The sequence below is a fragment of the Saccostrea echinata genome, unplaced genomic scaffold (genome assembly GCF_033153115.1).
Source record: "Saccostrea echinata isolate AGI-Se365-2 ecotype Australia unplaced genomic scaffold, CSIRO_AGI_Sech_v1 ptg000009l, whole genome shotgun sequence".
Taxonomy (NCBI): domain Eukaryota; kingdom Metazoa; phylum Mollusca; class Bivalvia; order Ostreida; family Ostreidae; genus Saccostrea; species Saccostrea echinata.
The window spans coordinates 49,707,681-49,723,783 of NW_026889758.1; the positions used below are offsets into that span (position 1 = coordinate 49,707,681).

The window sequence follows — 16,103 nt, forward strand, 5'->3', positions numbered from 1 at the left end:
ACCTTGACCTCAGAACCCTCCAATAAAAAGGTGTATACCCCCATTTCTTATATTTCTTCCCATTATCTAAGACTCTCATAGAAGTAAGACACATATGATAGTCAGCATAGGACATAAAGTTCACTGCATAATAAATTTCAATATATGATCAACTTATCCCCACCCTGGGCCTAATTCCTGAATTCTGGTGAATATTGTAATTTTTTTTAATATGGTTTACTTTTCCTTATAAATGATTTGCTTACTAGATGTTCATGAGTCGATGAAGATTTTCAAAGAATGAATGTTCTCTAAACATATGCAACCAACTAAGCCTCACCTTGGGGCAGGAATCGTGGGCCAGGAGCCATGAATTTTGGTAGAGGGCTTATTTTCAATTGCTAGTAAGCAAAGAGTTTGTCAACTAAGATATCCATGAGTAGAGAAGATTTTCCAAGATTTAATGTATTTCCAATAAAACTGTATGTGACAAACTAAAACCTCAACCTAGAGCCTAAACCACAGGCCTGGAGGCCATTAATTTCACTTATTTGGTAAAAGGTTGAGTACTCATTATAATCGTCCAAACAGTTTGCTTGCTAGATGTCATGAGTAAAAAAAATGACTTTATAATAATGTATAAACAATGCATTTTCAATATATTACTAACTTAGCTACACCCCAAAGCAAAAACCCTGAACCCAATGAAAGGTAAAACCAAGTTAACTACAAGTAGTGGATGTGTATTTGCAACATTTCATTCTTATTTTTATATGTGGAGTCTGAAAAGTAATTAATGAATAAAGCAGAGCAAAATCATTTGAAGCAAATACCTGCCTGGACAGAAACATCCATTTATAAACTGTTGTGCAAAATGGCTAAGAGATAATCAGGAGAGAACTGCATGGAAACAATTCATATTATATTTATATTTCAAATCTGTAGTTTGATGAAAATTTAATGCCATGCTTCTATACATAATCAACTGGCCACTTTGAGGAATAACCTATTAAGGTATGAGTCTCAGCCCTTCAATAATCACTTTTAATAATCTCTCAATCTCGCAAATAGAACAGATTGTCCTAAGAAGGAGATTAGGAGTCTTACATTATCAATAAAACAATCAGCATTATTTCAGCCCAATCTTGAATTCTCCCTCTGTCAGTTTTAGTCTGCATCTTCCTGGTTCAACCAAATAGTATGCAAAACCTACCATCAAAAATGAAGTCTTAATTGTGATTTTGATGGCATTAATTGATGTGTTTCAAGATTACAACAAAACCTTTTTCTTAATGGGCCTGAGTTCCTTTCTCCAACAACAAAACATTCACGCTGACAATGAAACATTCACGCTGATTGGTTTTATAACATGCATTATTTAGTAACTAAATCTGATTTGGAAAAAGTAAGCCCTCACAACAGCCTTAATTTGTTATCAGGCACCACAAAAACATCAGCACCTACCTTCTTTAGATATATCTTGGAAACACTCTGGACTGATCGAGATATCATCCAAAGCAATGTCTCCCCTTTGTGTATACCCACGAAATGCTTTAATCTGTATGAAGTACCTGGAAAATAAAACTATACAAATGTATACCTAACAAGAGTGTTCCAAAGAACACATGTTTTGTAGCTTCATTAAAGATGAACATAAATCTAAGAGTGATCAACTTTTATAAACTCTTAGCATTAGAGTTCATGCATTTGTCTGCAAAGAAAAAAAAAGAGGCCATTGGGCCTCTTTTTTTGGAACTCATTGTAGGATTAGATAGACATGCAGGGCTGACTGCAAGTGAAAGTTGTCAGCCCTGCCAAAACTCTAATAGCCCGAGAAAATATAAGTCTTTTATACATGTTTTTAGCAATAATGTGAATGGGGTACGATCACCATAACTTCCATCCCGAATCTACAGGCTGTCGAATTCTACCCCTTGTTACAGTTAGCTGCCAATACTATTAGTTAATTTGAGAGATATTTATCAAATATATGAATTTTAATTTATGGCAAAGGACAAGTGCACTTAAGCAATGCTTAATGGGCCCTTTTCAGTGCCGTATTACTTCAGAATATATTGCCATATTGTTCTCTCTTGGTAATAGTTAAACACAAGTGGATATTTCTAGTTAAAATCATGTTAAAACATCACCTAAATCAGCACGGATTTAAAACAAATGAAGATTTTTAAATGCCTATAGATACCCCAAATCCAGAAAAGTCGTACCGAACCTATTTGAGTTTTGTCTATTTAAATCAAGGGGAGGAGACATTTAAATAGGACACTTGAACAATCTGATGGTGGATCATTGACGGCTGTGTTTGCCGAATGATACTTCTTGCGCTATTTTAGGTGAGAAAAAAATCGAATGAAGTTGTATAGATGTCTGTAGCCATAGTGATCAAACTAAGAAATTTGCACGCTTGCATTTGAAATAATAAATAAGTATTAACATTAGTTCCTTTAAATCTTAAAATGAAAAAAGTGTATTTAGGTGACTTTCAATACCTGTAGCATTGTCTTGCATGAATGTTAAAAATGTTTGACGCTTTTATGTATGATGACATTTAACGACACTAAACTCTTCTAACCCTCCCGTGTTCCTAAAACCAAATACATACAAACCTCTATGCTGCACGACTTCGATATAATGATAGAAAATGTGCATGGCTATCTTTTACAGTGAGCACTTTTGAGGAATGTTTACATGGGTAGAACTCACACGACTACCGGTATTTTAAATAATTTATTCCACAGGTGGGTTCAACATAAGTCATACAGGTAAATAGCTTTCGCCTGCTATAGGAAAAACATTGAACTTTTCATACATTTTTAATATTTTAAGTACAAGCCTAATCTTGTACAAATTTCCTACTTTCACACAAGTTTTATAAATGTATAATGCACTTTTTGTCATTCGCACAAGTTTGTACAACGTTAGGCTGACAGTAAACAAAAGCTTTGAAATGAATGACCATCCTCGATTTACTATTAGAAAATCACGAATGTCGGCTGACCCCTACCACATTGTATGGCTTTGCTCTTTGTATATTCATGAATTTCAGAGATAAAATTTGTTGAATCCTATGGTTTAGATATCAATTAATGATCTGAGATGAAAAATTTTGATTCTTCATTTTTTCACATTTCACTGGGGCCCTCAAGTGCACTCGTTCTTTAACACGTCCAGCCGGGCTTTGATACGTGCAAATCTGTTCGTCTGCGGCAAAGTTTGTGCGTCTTGGGTGGTCGGGCGCACAATTATTCCAAACACTGATTGGGCCACAACCTGAGCTCTTAGGCTAGTAAAAAGCAGAAATCAGTTCAGTATTGAAAATGTTAAATATGAAAGTGGTCCCAACATTTGATCTTCTTTTGAGGCCTTGCCCTATCCCCAGGGACATGATTTGAACAAATTTGAATCTACTACACTACCTGAGGATGCTTCTAAATTAATACGATTAAGTATAGCATTGCTTTTCTTAGAAGAAATATTTTATTGATATATCCCTTATATTCCTTTGTATAACTTTGATAAACTGTTGTGGCCCCACCTTACCCTCAGGGGTCATGATTTGAACAGATATGATTTTACACTACCTAATGATGCTTCCACAAAAGTATGAATAATTGTGGCTTTACATTTTTAAAGATTTTACATACACATTCCTATGTAACTTTGATCCTCCATTGTGGCCCCATCCTACCCCCAGGGGTCATGATTTGAACAATCTGAATCTACACTTCCTGAAGATGCATCCATATCAATGACTAAACATGGCTTTGCTGTTCTTGAGAAGACAATTTTTAAAGATTTTTTCCTATATATTCCTATGTAAAAATTTGATCCTCAATTGCCGTCACACACTACCCCCAGGGGTTATGATTTGAACAAATTTGAATCTACATTTTCTGAGGGTGCTTCCAAATAAATATGAATAATCAATGGGTTTGCTGTTCTTGAGAAGAATATTTTTTAATGATTTTCCCTAAATATTCCTATGTAAACTTTGATTGCCCATTGTGGCCCTACTCTACCCCCCAGAGGTCACGATTTGAACAAATTTGAATTCACACTACCTGAGATTGCTTCCATGTAAATAGCTTTGCTGTTCTTGTGGAGAAGATTTTTAAAAGATTTTTAAAAGATTTTTAAAGATTCTTCCTATGTATTCCTGTGTAAAATTTTGATTGCCCATTGTGTCCTAACCCCATCCCCTGGGGCCATGATTTGAACAACCTTGAATCTACACTACCTGAGGATACTTCCATGTAAAAAAAAAAAAAAGACTCATCATGGCTTTGCTGTGCCTGGGAAATAGATTTTTCAATATTTTGTATAGAGTGCAACCACTGATCCAAAATACGCAACTATATAATGATGTGTAATTTGAAATGGGACATATGGGTGTTAGTCAATGAATTCGTATATCTAGAGGGCCATTTTATGCATAAAGTGTAAATAGCTCTTTTAATCAGAAAAGTTCAATTGAGCCTTCATCTCAGGTAAGCTAAAATAATCTTTTGATGAATTAATTTACAGCCAAGTTTGTTTCTGTAAATATCAAACTTCAAGGTCAAGGTTATGAGGTCAAAAATCACAATACATTAAGAAAGATTTTGTCACAGGTAATGTACATGTATAAATATGACATTCCTGTCTCTTCACTGTAAAAGCTACAGCTAAGGTTAAATTTTTGGAAAAATATATCAAACTTCAAAGTCAAGGTAAGGAGGTACAAAGTCAAGGTATATTTGGAAAGGTTTTGCTACAGGTATGTGAAAGCCATGTCTTCTCTCATTCACAAGTTATTTAAAATTTTTAAAAGTACTGAACAAGGGACAAATTTCACAGGTTGTAATTTTCACTTTTTTTCTCTCCTCTAACACAATCGCAGTTTGAAGAATTCATGAATTTGTATACATGTATAATAAAAGTTACCTCCCTTGTCTGTATCCAGTATATAGCCAGAATTCCATTCATTAGCATTATGTATTTACTTCATGAATAATACTCAGGGAGGTTTAAATGAAGTGGATGGATTTGGTAATTAATTTACGATTAATCAATGCAATTGCCGTTAAACGTCTTTGACTATAAACCGTCGGATGATTTTCCCGTATGCTATTACGATGAGTGCATGTACACCCAAAGATCTTCTTTCCAAAGGAATAACACATTGTAGCAAAATCCACTGGACGATAATAAATGTGTTAATATATGTCGACGAAATAATATCCTTCCATATCTATGGCAAGTTCGAGAGTTATTTGAATAATTTTCTTTAACCAAAATATTGATAAAAACTAATACGCATGATACAAGTGCATGGTAATGTTAGTGATGCCTTGGGTAATCAAAACCCACAACCCATGTGTTTCAATAGATCAAACATGTAGCACTGGCTATCAAATCAGCTTTTTAACAAAAAATACAGGTCATTATCTGCTGATCTGAATTTTAAGTAAAGCGTGATAATTAAATACTGTATGTGTACTTTTTCAAGTGGGCTTCATATTTTAGTGACTTTGGCGCAGACAATGATGCGCTCACTCATGAATATTGCTAAAAATTCATTAATAAATACAATACATGGAGGGGCAGTTTTAAAGAAATGACACCAACTTTTTACAAATAACTTGACACAGGTCATTTGCCTTTTCACAAATGACACTGACACCCAGTCCATTGGTCATGAGCAGCCAAAATGATTAGCAAGACAGTAATTTAAATGCTTCTAAGTTACAGCCAGATGTCAGTGCAATGAACAAACAAATGAAAAGAGTAGTTCTTACATACTATCTAGCATTTGTTGTGAAAGATTCCGTTTACTTACGGTCCAAAATTTCTGGGAATGTCCTTGGTAAGAGATACTGAGGCACACTTCCACTTGTTCTCATTAACATTCAGACTCAGGATTTCTATGGGGCGATTGATTCCAAGTCTACATGCACTGACCAGTGACACTCTAAGTCTACTCACTCGAGTACCATACATGTGGTAGTAAAAAGCTAGCTGAAAATTATGTAAGAAGGTATAATCTACAAGTCATCTTTGAAATACAGTCAAACCTCATTATCTCACCTCATTATCTCATTATCTTATATTAACTCAACATGACTGAGAAAAACTTCAAGATATCCAAACCTGAGACATTATGGTAAAAATAAATAAATAAAGAATGGTTGGTACTTCCACTCACTTCCATATATCCATGGTATTAAAGATATCGATGTTTGACATAACAAAGTTCAACTGTATCAACAAGTGTGATACCGGTACTTAAAACTGATAAGTATAATCGTATAAATATTTAAAAGGTTTTATTATATATTGTCTTACCTGACACATCCCATTCAAAGTGGAAGAATTCCAGACTGAGGCACTAGGAGCAGGAAAAACTGGGCTCTCCAAAATACCAGCATCTAGATGTCTCCCGTCGTCCATTTCAACATACAAATAATGACCTGAAGAAAAAAAAACATCATCAGAGAAAAACATTTTCCATGAGATAATGTTGTTATCTGAACTTCCTGAAAAGCTTGCTATTCTTTATAACCTAGTATCTAACTTTGACTATCAGGCCATTTTTAAAAGAATGTTACTTTCCTCTCCCAACTCATGATAAAAAAAATAGGTAGAGAAATTTTTTTTTAATATGGATATGCTTATTTTAGCATTATAATGTTCAACTAATCAAGTAAATACGAATATTAAATTAAACTAGTTGTTGCTGGGATGAGATGATTTTGGAGTGATTAAAAAAATACTGGGTACTGTTTCCTAGAGGTTTAATCATTTTATTTTTATCATGTACAATTTCTTTTTAAATACTGTAAACCTACATAGATAGTGCATTAAAAATTTAGTGTTGTCCTCCTTATCAAATGATTTAACACAATCATCAACTAGAGGTGCTGTGAGAGAGCTCACAAAATAATACTCCTCACCTCAATTTTTGCCCTTTTTTTATTATCTCCCCTTAGACATGGCCCTTCATTTGAACAAACTTGAATATCCTTCACCCAAGGATACTTTGTGGCAAGTTTGAATGAATTAAAGAACAAGGTATGGTTTCAATACAAATCTGGCCCTGTATTTTTCTTTAAATATGAAAGTGATGTAAGACATTAAAATTCATGCTTTCTCAATACATGTAGTTGAATTTCCATTTAGCAAGATCATGCAAATCGTTTTTCTCACATGACCCCCTAAATGTTTATTGTGACATCATGAATTTTTGCATTTTCCCGTACTTTCTTAAGAAGTTGCAGAAGACATCAATTTTCAGTGGAATTTTCTTTCAGATCATATAGACCACATGCATCGCCCACAAAGATTTTGAGAAATGTGATTTTTCAAGGAATTTTACACAACATATCCGAAAATTAAAGTGGGCGACAGCTGTGGACACTATTTTCTTGAGGAAAATAACCCTTGAAATGGGTCATTTTGAGGCTTAATTTTTCTGTTTAAAAACAGAAAAATGTGTCAAATTAATGATGTGTTATTTCCAGAATGGTCCTCCTTCATGCCATATTCTATTATGATTTATCGGTCATATACTCATCTCAAATTTAAGCCCATTTCAAAACTTTTTCAATTCATTAATTTTTAGGGCACAATAAAGCCAACAAGAGGCCCAGGGGCCACATCACTCACCTGAGCACTGTGTCGAGGAAAAATGCAAAAATCAGTTTAGTATTGCAATGCTTAAATGCATAAGTGGTCCCGACCTACCCCTAAAAGGGAGGGGGGGAATGATTTGAACAAAACTGAATTTACACTAACTAAGGATGCTTACAAATTTTTTTGACCAACTGTGACTTTTTTCCTACAAGTTTAAACTTTCATTGTGGCCCCTACCTACCCCTGAGGGTCATGATTTGATCAAACTTGAATCTACACTATCTGAGGATGCTTCCATATAAATATGACTAATTATGGCTTTGCTGTTTTTGAGAAGATTTTTTAAGATTTCTCATATATATTCCTATGTAAAACTTTGATCGTCCATTGTGGCCCCACCCTACCCCGGGGGTCATGATTTGATCAAATTTGAATCAACACCACTTGAGGATGCTTCCATATAAATATGACCAATCATAGTTTGATGTCTCGAGAAGATTTTTTGAAATTTTTCTTATATACTCCTATGTAAAACTTTGATTGCCCACTGTGACCCCACCCTACCCCCAGGGGTTATGATTTGAACAAACTTGAATCTACACTACCAAAGGATGCTTCCATATAAATATGACAAATCATGGCTTTGTTGTTCTTGAGAAGAAGGCTTTTAAAGATTTTCCCTATGTATTCCTATGTAAAAGTTTGATCGCCCACTGTTGCCCCACCCTACCTCCGGGGGTCATGATTTGAAAAAACTTGAATCAACACTACCTGAGGATGCTTCCATATAAATATGACCAATCAAGATTTTGCTGTTCTTGAGAAGATTTTTAAAGATTTTCCCTATGTATTCCTATGTAAAACTTTGATCCCCCATGTGGCCCCACCCTACCCGTGGGGGTCATTGATATGAACAAACTTGAAACTACACTACCTGAGGATGATTCCATGTAAATATGACCAATCAAGGCTTTGCTGTTCTTTAGAAGAAGGTTTATAAAGATGCTCCCTATGTATTCCTATGTAAAATATTGATTGCCCACTGTGGCCCCACCCTACCCCAGGGGTCATGATTTGAACAAACTTGAATCTACACCACCTGAGGATGTTTCCACATAAATTTCATCTTTCTTGGCCCTGTGGTTCTGGAGAAGAAGATTTTTAAAGATTTTCCCTATGTATTCCTATGTAAAACTTTGATCGCCCACTGTGGCCCCATCCTACCACTGGGGGTCATGATTTGAACAAACTTGGATCTACACTACCTGAGGATGCTTCCACATAAGTTTCATATTTTCTAACACAGTGGTTCTTGAGAAGAAGATTTTTGAAAGATGCCATAAATTTTTCATGAATTTGCAATTATCTCCCCTTGGAAGAAGGCATGGCCCTTCATTTGAACAAATTTGAATCCCCTTCACCCAAGGATACTCTGTGCCAAGTTTGGTTGAAATTGGCCCAGTAGTTCTGGAGAAGAAGATGAAAATGTGAAAAGTTTACGACAACAACGACAACAGACAACGGACAAATTTTGATCAGAAAAGCTCACTTGAGCCTTTGGCTCAGGTGAGCTAAAAACTGTACTTACTTCTTGATCCAGCATTTTTTGAGAAGAAGTTGGAAATGTAACAAGAGGCCCAAGGGCCTTAACGGTCACCTGAGTATAATACAACAATTTAGAAGTTAAATACACCGATAGATGAAGCATTGTTGCCCTAGCCCCCCCCCCCCCCCTCCTCAAGAACCCCAAAAACTGAGGCCATATATTTAAAAATTTTCGAAGAGGCATCCTTGTCTATCATAATCATGCACTTAGTTTGTTTAAATAATCTCCAGTAGCAGAGAAGAAGTTTTTCAAAGAATCAATGCATTTTCACTATATAATCAATAGAGCCCCGCCCTAACACCAGAACCCCTGACCCTGGGGCCATGAAATTCACAATTTTTGAAAAGGCATCCCTTTACGTTTAAATAGTCTCCAGTAGCAGAGAAGAAGATTTTCAAAGAATCAATGCATTTTCACTATATAATCAATACAGCCCCACCCTAACACCAGAACCCCTGACTCTGGGGCCATGAAATTCACAATTTTTAAAAAGGCATCCTTATGCATCATAACCATGCACTTAGTTTGTTTAAATAATACCCAGGAGCAGAGAAGAAGATTTTCAAAAAATTAAAGCATTTTCACTATATAATCAATAGAGCCCCACCCTAACACCAGAACCCCTGACCCAGGGGCCATGGCTTTCACAATTCTGGAAGAGGCCCACCTCCTCATCATAACTATGTACTTAATTACTTTATTAAATACCCAGGAGCAAAGAAGAAGATATTCAAAGAATTAATGCTTTTTCACTATATAATTTATAGAGCCCCGCCCTAACACCAGAACCCCTGACTCTGGGGCCATGAATTTCACAATTTTGGAAGAGGCACTCTTGCTCATCATAACTATGTACTTAGTTCCTTTATTTAATACCCAGGAGCAGAGAAGAAGATTTTCAAAGAATTAATGCATTTTCACTATATAATCAATACAGCCCCGCCCTAACACCAGAACCCCTGACCCTGGGACCATGAATTTCACACTTTTGGAAGAGGCACTCTTGCTCATCATAACTATGTACTTAGTAACTTTATTTAATACCCAGGAGCAGAGAAGAAGATTTTCAAAGAATTTATGCACTTTCACTATATGATCTATATAGCCCCACCCTGGGGCCAGAACCCCTGACCCTGGGTCCATGAATTTCACAATTTTGGTAGAGGGCTCAATGCTTATTACAATGATGCCAACAGTTTGACTGCTTCATGTCCGGGAGTAAAGAAGAAGATTTTTAAAGATTGCATTATTTTTGGTGGTTTTAGCCCCACCCCTCAGGCCCCGGGGGGGCAGGGACCATGAAATTCACAATTTTTGTTCCCCTTCACCCATAGATGCTATATACTAAATTTGGTTGAAATTGGTTGAGCGGTTCTAGAGAAGAAGTTAAAAATGTTCTAAAGTTAACGCACGACGGACGACGACGGACAAAAACAGATAGCAATAGGTCACCTGAGTGACTCAGGTGACCTAAAAATATTTGTTGTGAAAATATTTTGTGTTGAGTACCAAAAATATGACCATCCCCAATCGAATCATTGAAATGTCATGATCCAAAAAATATTTATCATCCGAGTCCTGTAACCTTGACCTTGTTCCAAAAATCATTGAATGGGAATATGAAGACCCTCTGGTCAGAAGCAACTTTGTCCAAGTATGATCTCCTGATGCTTCGCCTATGCAAAGTTTCATCTTTCAGAATTTTCATTTCTGTGACCTTCAGAATTCGATCGACACTTTTATCCCCCATGTCAATTTTTTTCTGAACAAAAATTTTTACTATACATTTAGTATGAAAATGTTCATTGAAAGGAGGATCCCCCTTTTTTGATACAGCATACTCCAATCCTACATTAATGGAATCTAACTAAATAAAATTTGGAGTTTGAAGAATTCTTCTCTTTTGGGGGCTTCTCAAGATTTTTTTTCAGGAAAGCTGTCAATCTTCTTATAATGCCCCAATCCCTCAATGTTCCTGACATTCATTTTTTCTACATCGTACCAAAAAGTGACTAAGAAAATCCAAATAAATACATTTTAACACCTTCTCTCACTGCATTTGGCTTGTTATTCAGTAAATAAGAAAGACGGTATTGTTTACTTAATGAGATTGTATCATTTAATCCTTGAAACATAAAATAAAACAATTATTTCTGCTATATTTCAGTCAACATCATGATTTAGCCACCCTTGGAGTACAATTTTCTCCTGAAGCTCATTCAGACTTGAGTGAATATTGAACTCCTCGGGTAGCTAAATCATTGTATGGACCTCAAAAACAGCAATAATTGTATAAATAGCTTCTGCACTAGCTAACACCAACGAAGTTACATGTATAGATGCATGATTGGTGTCCATAGCCCTGTAAAGTCTGAAGCCCTAATATAATAACTTCCAAAAAAAGTAATATACATTATTGATACAATATAATACAATAATATGTTATTTTGAGCAAATGCAAAGTCTTCAAGTACTAATACCATTGTAATTGAAAAAAAATTCAAATCAAAAACCAATGCATATATAGAATTATGCATCTTACAGTGTTCGCCAAAGTTCGTCAGACAAGTCTGGTAAAATTTCAGGCAGTCCAATAAAAACAGCTACATGTATATATTTGGACCAAATGTCTGGAAATGTTTTGAGTTATTGGTCACTTAAACTCTTATCCCAATTAATGATTAAATTTTGTACTGAAAAAGTGTTTAGATGATTAAGGATACCATGAGGAGGCCAACGATCTAACACAGAAATTCTTACATCTCCTGTAAATGAGAAAACTCTACAGTTGTTGAACCAGAACGAGAGAGAAAGGTTAAATTCTTATTTAAAAATGCTCATGCTGTCATAAAGCATGACAGATCATTATCTGATTATAAATGGCTTTGTTCTCTTGACCAAATGAAGGGACTTGATACCTGCAATACATACCTTAACGATAAAGCAGAACTTTTGTGTGCAGAGTCTATGGCTAAGGTAGAGACTGAGAAAACAGTTCATATGTTGAAAAAAAAGTCAATTTTTATGCCCTGTTCACACGGAGAGTTTAATTCGAATTAAACGTAAGTTACTGCGAATTAAATTTGAACCGCATTCACACGGAGAATTTAATGCGAATTAGTTTAATTCGAATTAATTTACTGCGCATTAAATTACTTCGCATTAGCTCCGTGTGAACGCTAAGCGAAGCTAATTCGAATTAAATTTTGACGCATGCGTAAGGGCAGAATTAAGTCAAAGACCACTTGTTGGTGGTCAGATATAGTAACTTGTGCTATTTTTGAGTGGAAAACCAAAGAAAATTATGTTAATCAATAAAATGTGTACAGACTCTATGACATTATGTAAACTGTACCTGCTCTGCACAATGTGACGTGATTTGAAAATGACGTCATAATAGGCTTACAGAATAGCCTTACTGTAGAAATATAATTTTAATTCGCATTAGTTTACTTCGCATTAGCTCTCGTGTGAACGCAATCTAATTCGCATTAGTTTAATTCGCATTAGTTTACTTCGAATTAATTTACTGCGAATTAAACTCTCCGTGTGAACAGGGCATTATAATTGATGATGAATGGATCAACAGACATCAGTAGTGATGAACAGGAGGCTGTTTACCTCAGATTAAGATGAAATTTTCAAAGGAATTTGATTAAATAAATAACTGTTACACTTTTTATTTAGTGTCTTTAATATGAAATACTTGTAATTCTAAATTTTAGAAATTCACATTTGGTCTAGTAAAAAATTCTTTGGTCTTATAACTTGACTTGACTGTGCCAGAATGAATGTCCTGTAAAGGTCTTGGGACCTTGGAGAACATTGATCTTAGTGTAGTTTACTTGTAAGTCAAGTTATATTGAAATCAGATCAAAACTGTAGGAGGAGTAGCATTTTGAAAAAGTGTTTATAGACAGACGGACAGGGGACGGACACTTAACTATCGTACAAGCTAGCTCTTCTGGTCTCTGACCAGTAAAGCCAAAACTGGTAAAAATTTTAACCTGTTCTTCAATATTTTGTTTAGACCCCAAACCTCTGAACCAAAATGTTCAATTATATAATGAAAGAACTGTTTCAGAAGATTATAATCCAAGTTTTGTTTTTTGGATTGAGGGGTGTGCTATGGGCTCATATTTTAATTCTTTGCTGAAGGTACTTTAATACATCTATTTTCTTCAAAATTCAAAAGCATTGCTATTTCAACAAGCATTCTGAGAGTATTGCATTAGCAATACTATTCCCCTACCGGCAAGTGTAATCTGGTTCCCGTTTAAAATTGAAAATACCATAATTCCCTCAAAAATCAATGAAGCGGGACGAAATGCAAACTTGATCTATAAATAATCAAGGTAAAGTCACATACCAAAGATCAGCTCAATATCTGAAAGTGTTTAGAAGAAAATTGTGTAAAACCCTTAAAAATTGAAAAGGCCTTTTCAATTTTTAAGGGTTTTACACAATTAAAAATTGAAAAGGCCTTTTCAATTTTTAAGGGTTTTACACAATTTTCTGGTTTCCGGTTTCACCGGTAGGGGACTTAACAAGCATTCTGAAAGTATTGCATTAGCAATACTAGTCCCCTACCAGCAAGCGTAATCTGGTTCCCGTGAAAAATTGAAAATGCCATAATTCCGTTAAAAATCATTGAAGTAAAACGAAATGCAAACTTGATCTATAAGTAATCAAGGTTAAGTCACATACCAGAAATCAGCTCAACATCTGCAAGCGTTTAGAAAAAAATCCCAGAAAACCCTTAAAAATTGAAAAGGTCGTAATTCCATCAAAAATCAATGAAGCGGAACGAAATGCAAACTTGATCTGTAACTCAAGATACACTCACATACCTAAAATCAGCTCAATATCTGCATGCGTTTAGGAAAAGAGTGCGGAAAACCAAGTGGGACAGACTGACAGACAGACACACAGACGGACTCAGAGGAAACCTATAGTCCCCTCCGGTTTCACCGGTAGGGGACTAACAAGCATTCTAAAAGTATTGCATTAGCAATACTAGTCCCCTACCGGCAAGCGTAATCTGGTTCCCGTTAAAAATTGAAAATGATGAAACCGGAGGGGACTATAGGTTTCCTCTGAGTCTGTCCATCCGTCTGTCTGTCTGTCCCTCTGTCTGTCTGTCCCACTTGGTTTTCCGCAATTTTCTTCTAAACTCTTGCAGATATTGAGCTGATTTTTGGTATGTGACTTTACCTTGATGAGTTACAGATCAAGTTTGAATTTCGTTCCACTTCATTGATTTTTGACGGAATTATGGCATTTTCAATTTTTAACGGGAACCAGATTACACTTGCCGGTAGGGGACTAGTATTGCTAATGCAATACTCTCAGAATGCTTGTTTATTTCAACATTGTAAAAATATCAAGTAAATGTTCATTGATATTATATTTTGAAAGAAAGATACATATAAAGAGAGATAAAGAAAGAGAGTGTGTTTGCATGAGGTCTTTGTTGTAGTAAGGAATTTTAATAGATTTCATAAGCATTGACTTTTCATTCAGAATGTGCCAGCAATGGTGAATTCAAATACAAAATAAGTAAAGTAAGATGAGATTTTTCTTTGAATATACCAAAAAAAAAAAAAAATGATTTGCATGCACCAAGTCTGAGAGGACAATGAGAGATGAAGGAAAATGGAAACACAGGATAAGACCTTTTCAATAACAGAAAAGATCTGAAAAAAAAATTAATTATATCTTTTGTCATTACAATTATTACCTTAGCTATACATCCAGATGTATTAAAGAAATTCCTTTAGAAAGATACTTCAAACACATGGACACAAAATTAGAAATGACTTCCTTCATTTACAAGAGGCCCAAGAGCCTTGATTGTCACCTGAGTATAATATAACCCTGTAAAGGATCAATGAAATGACAATAATTATGATAGATGAAGATATGTTGCTCAAAAACTACAGTAATCGAATAATCAGGAATCAACTAAATAATTAATCTGGTAATCAGCAAAAACTAAACAAGTGGATTTATTTCAGCGATTTTTTTCTACCCATTGGGAAAGGGTCCGGTACCGGTTCAATTAGGAAAAAAGCATTGAACATAGGAGAAATTTTTGTCATTTAAACAAATGAAACATATTTTGCGTTTATTCCAACCTCATTACCTATTACTCCGTGTTTTAAAGAATACACAACAAGTATTTATTGTTTATCATATCAATGCCCCTTTTTTCACATTTTCCTGCTTTCAATTTGTCAAAATGTATGACACTACGCTGTCTACACCACAGTTCCCGCCATATTACATCTCTACTTTAAGCGAAACTGAAACAATTAGTCAACTTGTACAAAGTTTCATATAAAAAGAAATACAATGTCATCATAGTCTATCACTTGACAGTTGAATTGGGAATTTTTAGTCTCAAAATTGGGAAAAATTAACGTTTTTTGGCATTGGGAATGGTACCGTTTATCAGTACCAGTTATATAAGGAAAAAAAACACAGTATTTACTTGTCTATATATGTGACTTTATGGCCAACAAATTTTAATCTAAATTAAAAAACACTTTTTAGCGCTTGAGCATATTTTATAAACCCTGCAAAATCCCTATGCCTATGGCCTCTGTTGCTTTTTGAATAACATTAAATGTTACAAAATAAGACATTTTATCTCATTTTTATTCATTTACTATTTACAAGTCTATCTGACCATAAAACAAGAGGCCATGGCCCATATTGCTCACCTGAGCACTCTGGCTAGGAAGAATCAGAAATAAGTTCAGTATTGAAAGGGGGGGGGGGGCACACTTAAATTTACACTACCTCAGGATGCTTCCATATCAACATTACTAATCATGGCTTTGCTGTCCTTAAACAGAAGTATCTTAAATATTTTTTTGTATGTATT

At 35.0% G+C, this 16,103-nt stretch overlaps 1 protein-coding gene across 1 annotated transcript in view; it reads right to left on the bottom strand.

The window, feature by feature from the left end:
* Nucleotides 1-16,103, bottom strand: part of LOC133182829 (leukocyte tyrosine kinase receptor-like) — a 245,812-nt gene that overhangs the window by 146,515 nt on the left and 83,194 nt on the right. Inside the window, exons 4-6 of the mRNA XM_061317673.1 lie at nucleotides 6,322-6,446; nucleotides 5,816-5,994; nucleotides 1,444-1,550 (exon numbers count right to left, since the gene is read on the bottom strand). Of these exons, the coding sequence (XP_061173657.1) occupies nucleotides 1,444-1,550; nucleotides 5,816-5,994; nucleotides 6,322-6,446 (411 nt within the window). The remainder of the gene's footprint in view (nucleotides 1-1,443; nucleotides 1,551-5,815; nucleotides 5,995-6,321; nucleotides 6,447-16,103) is intronic.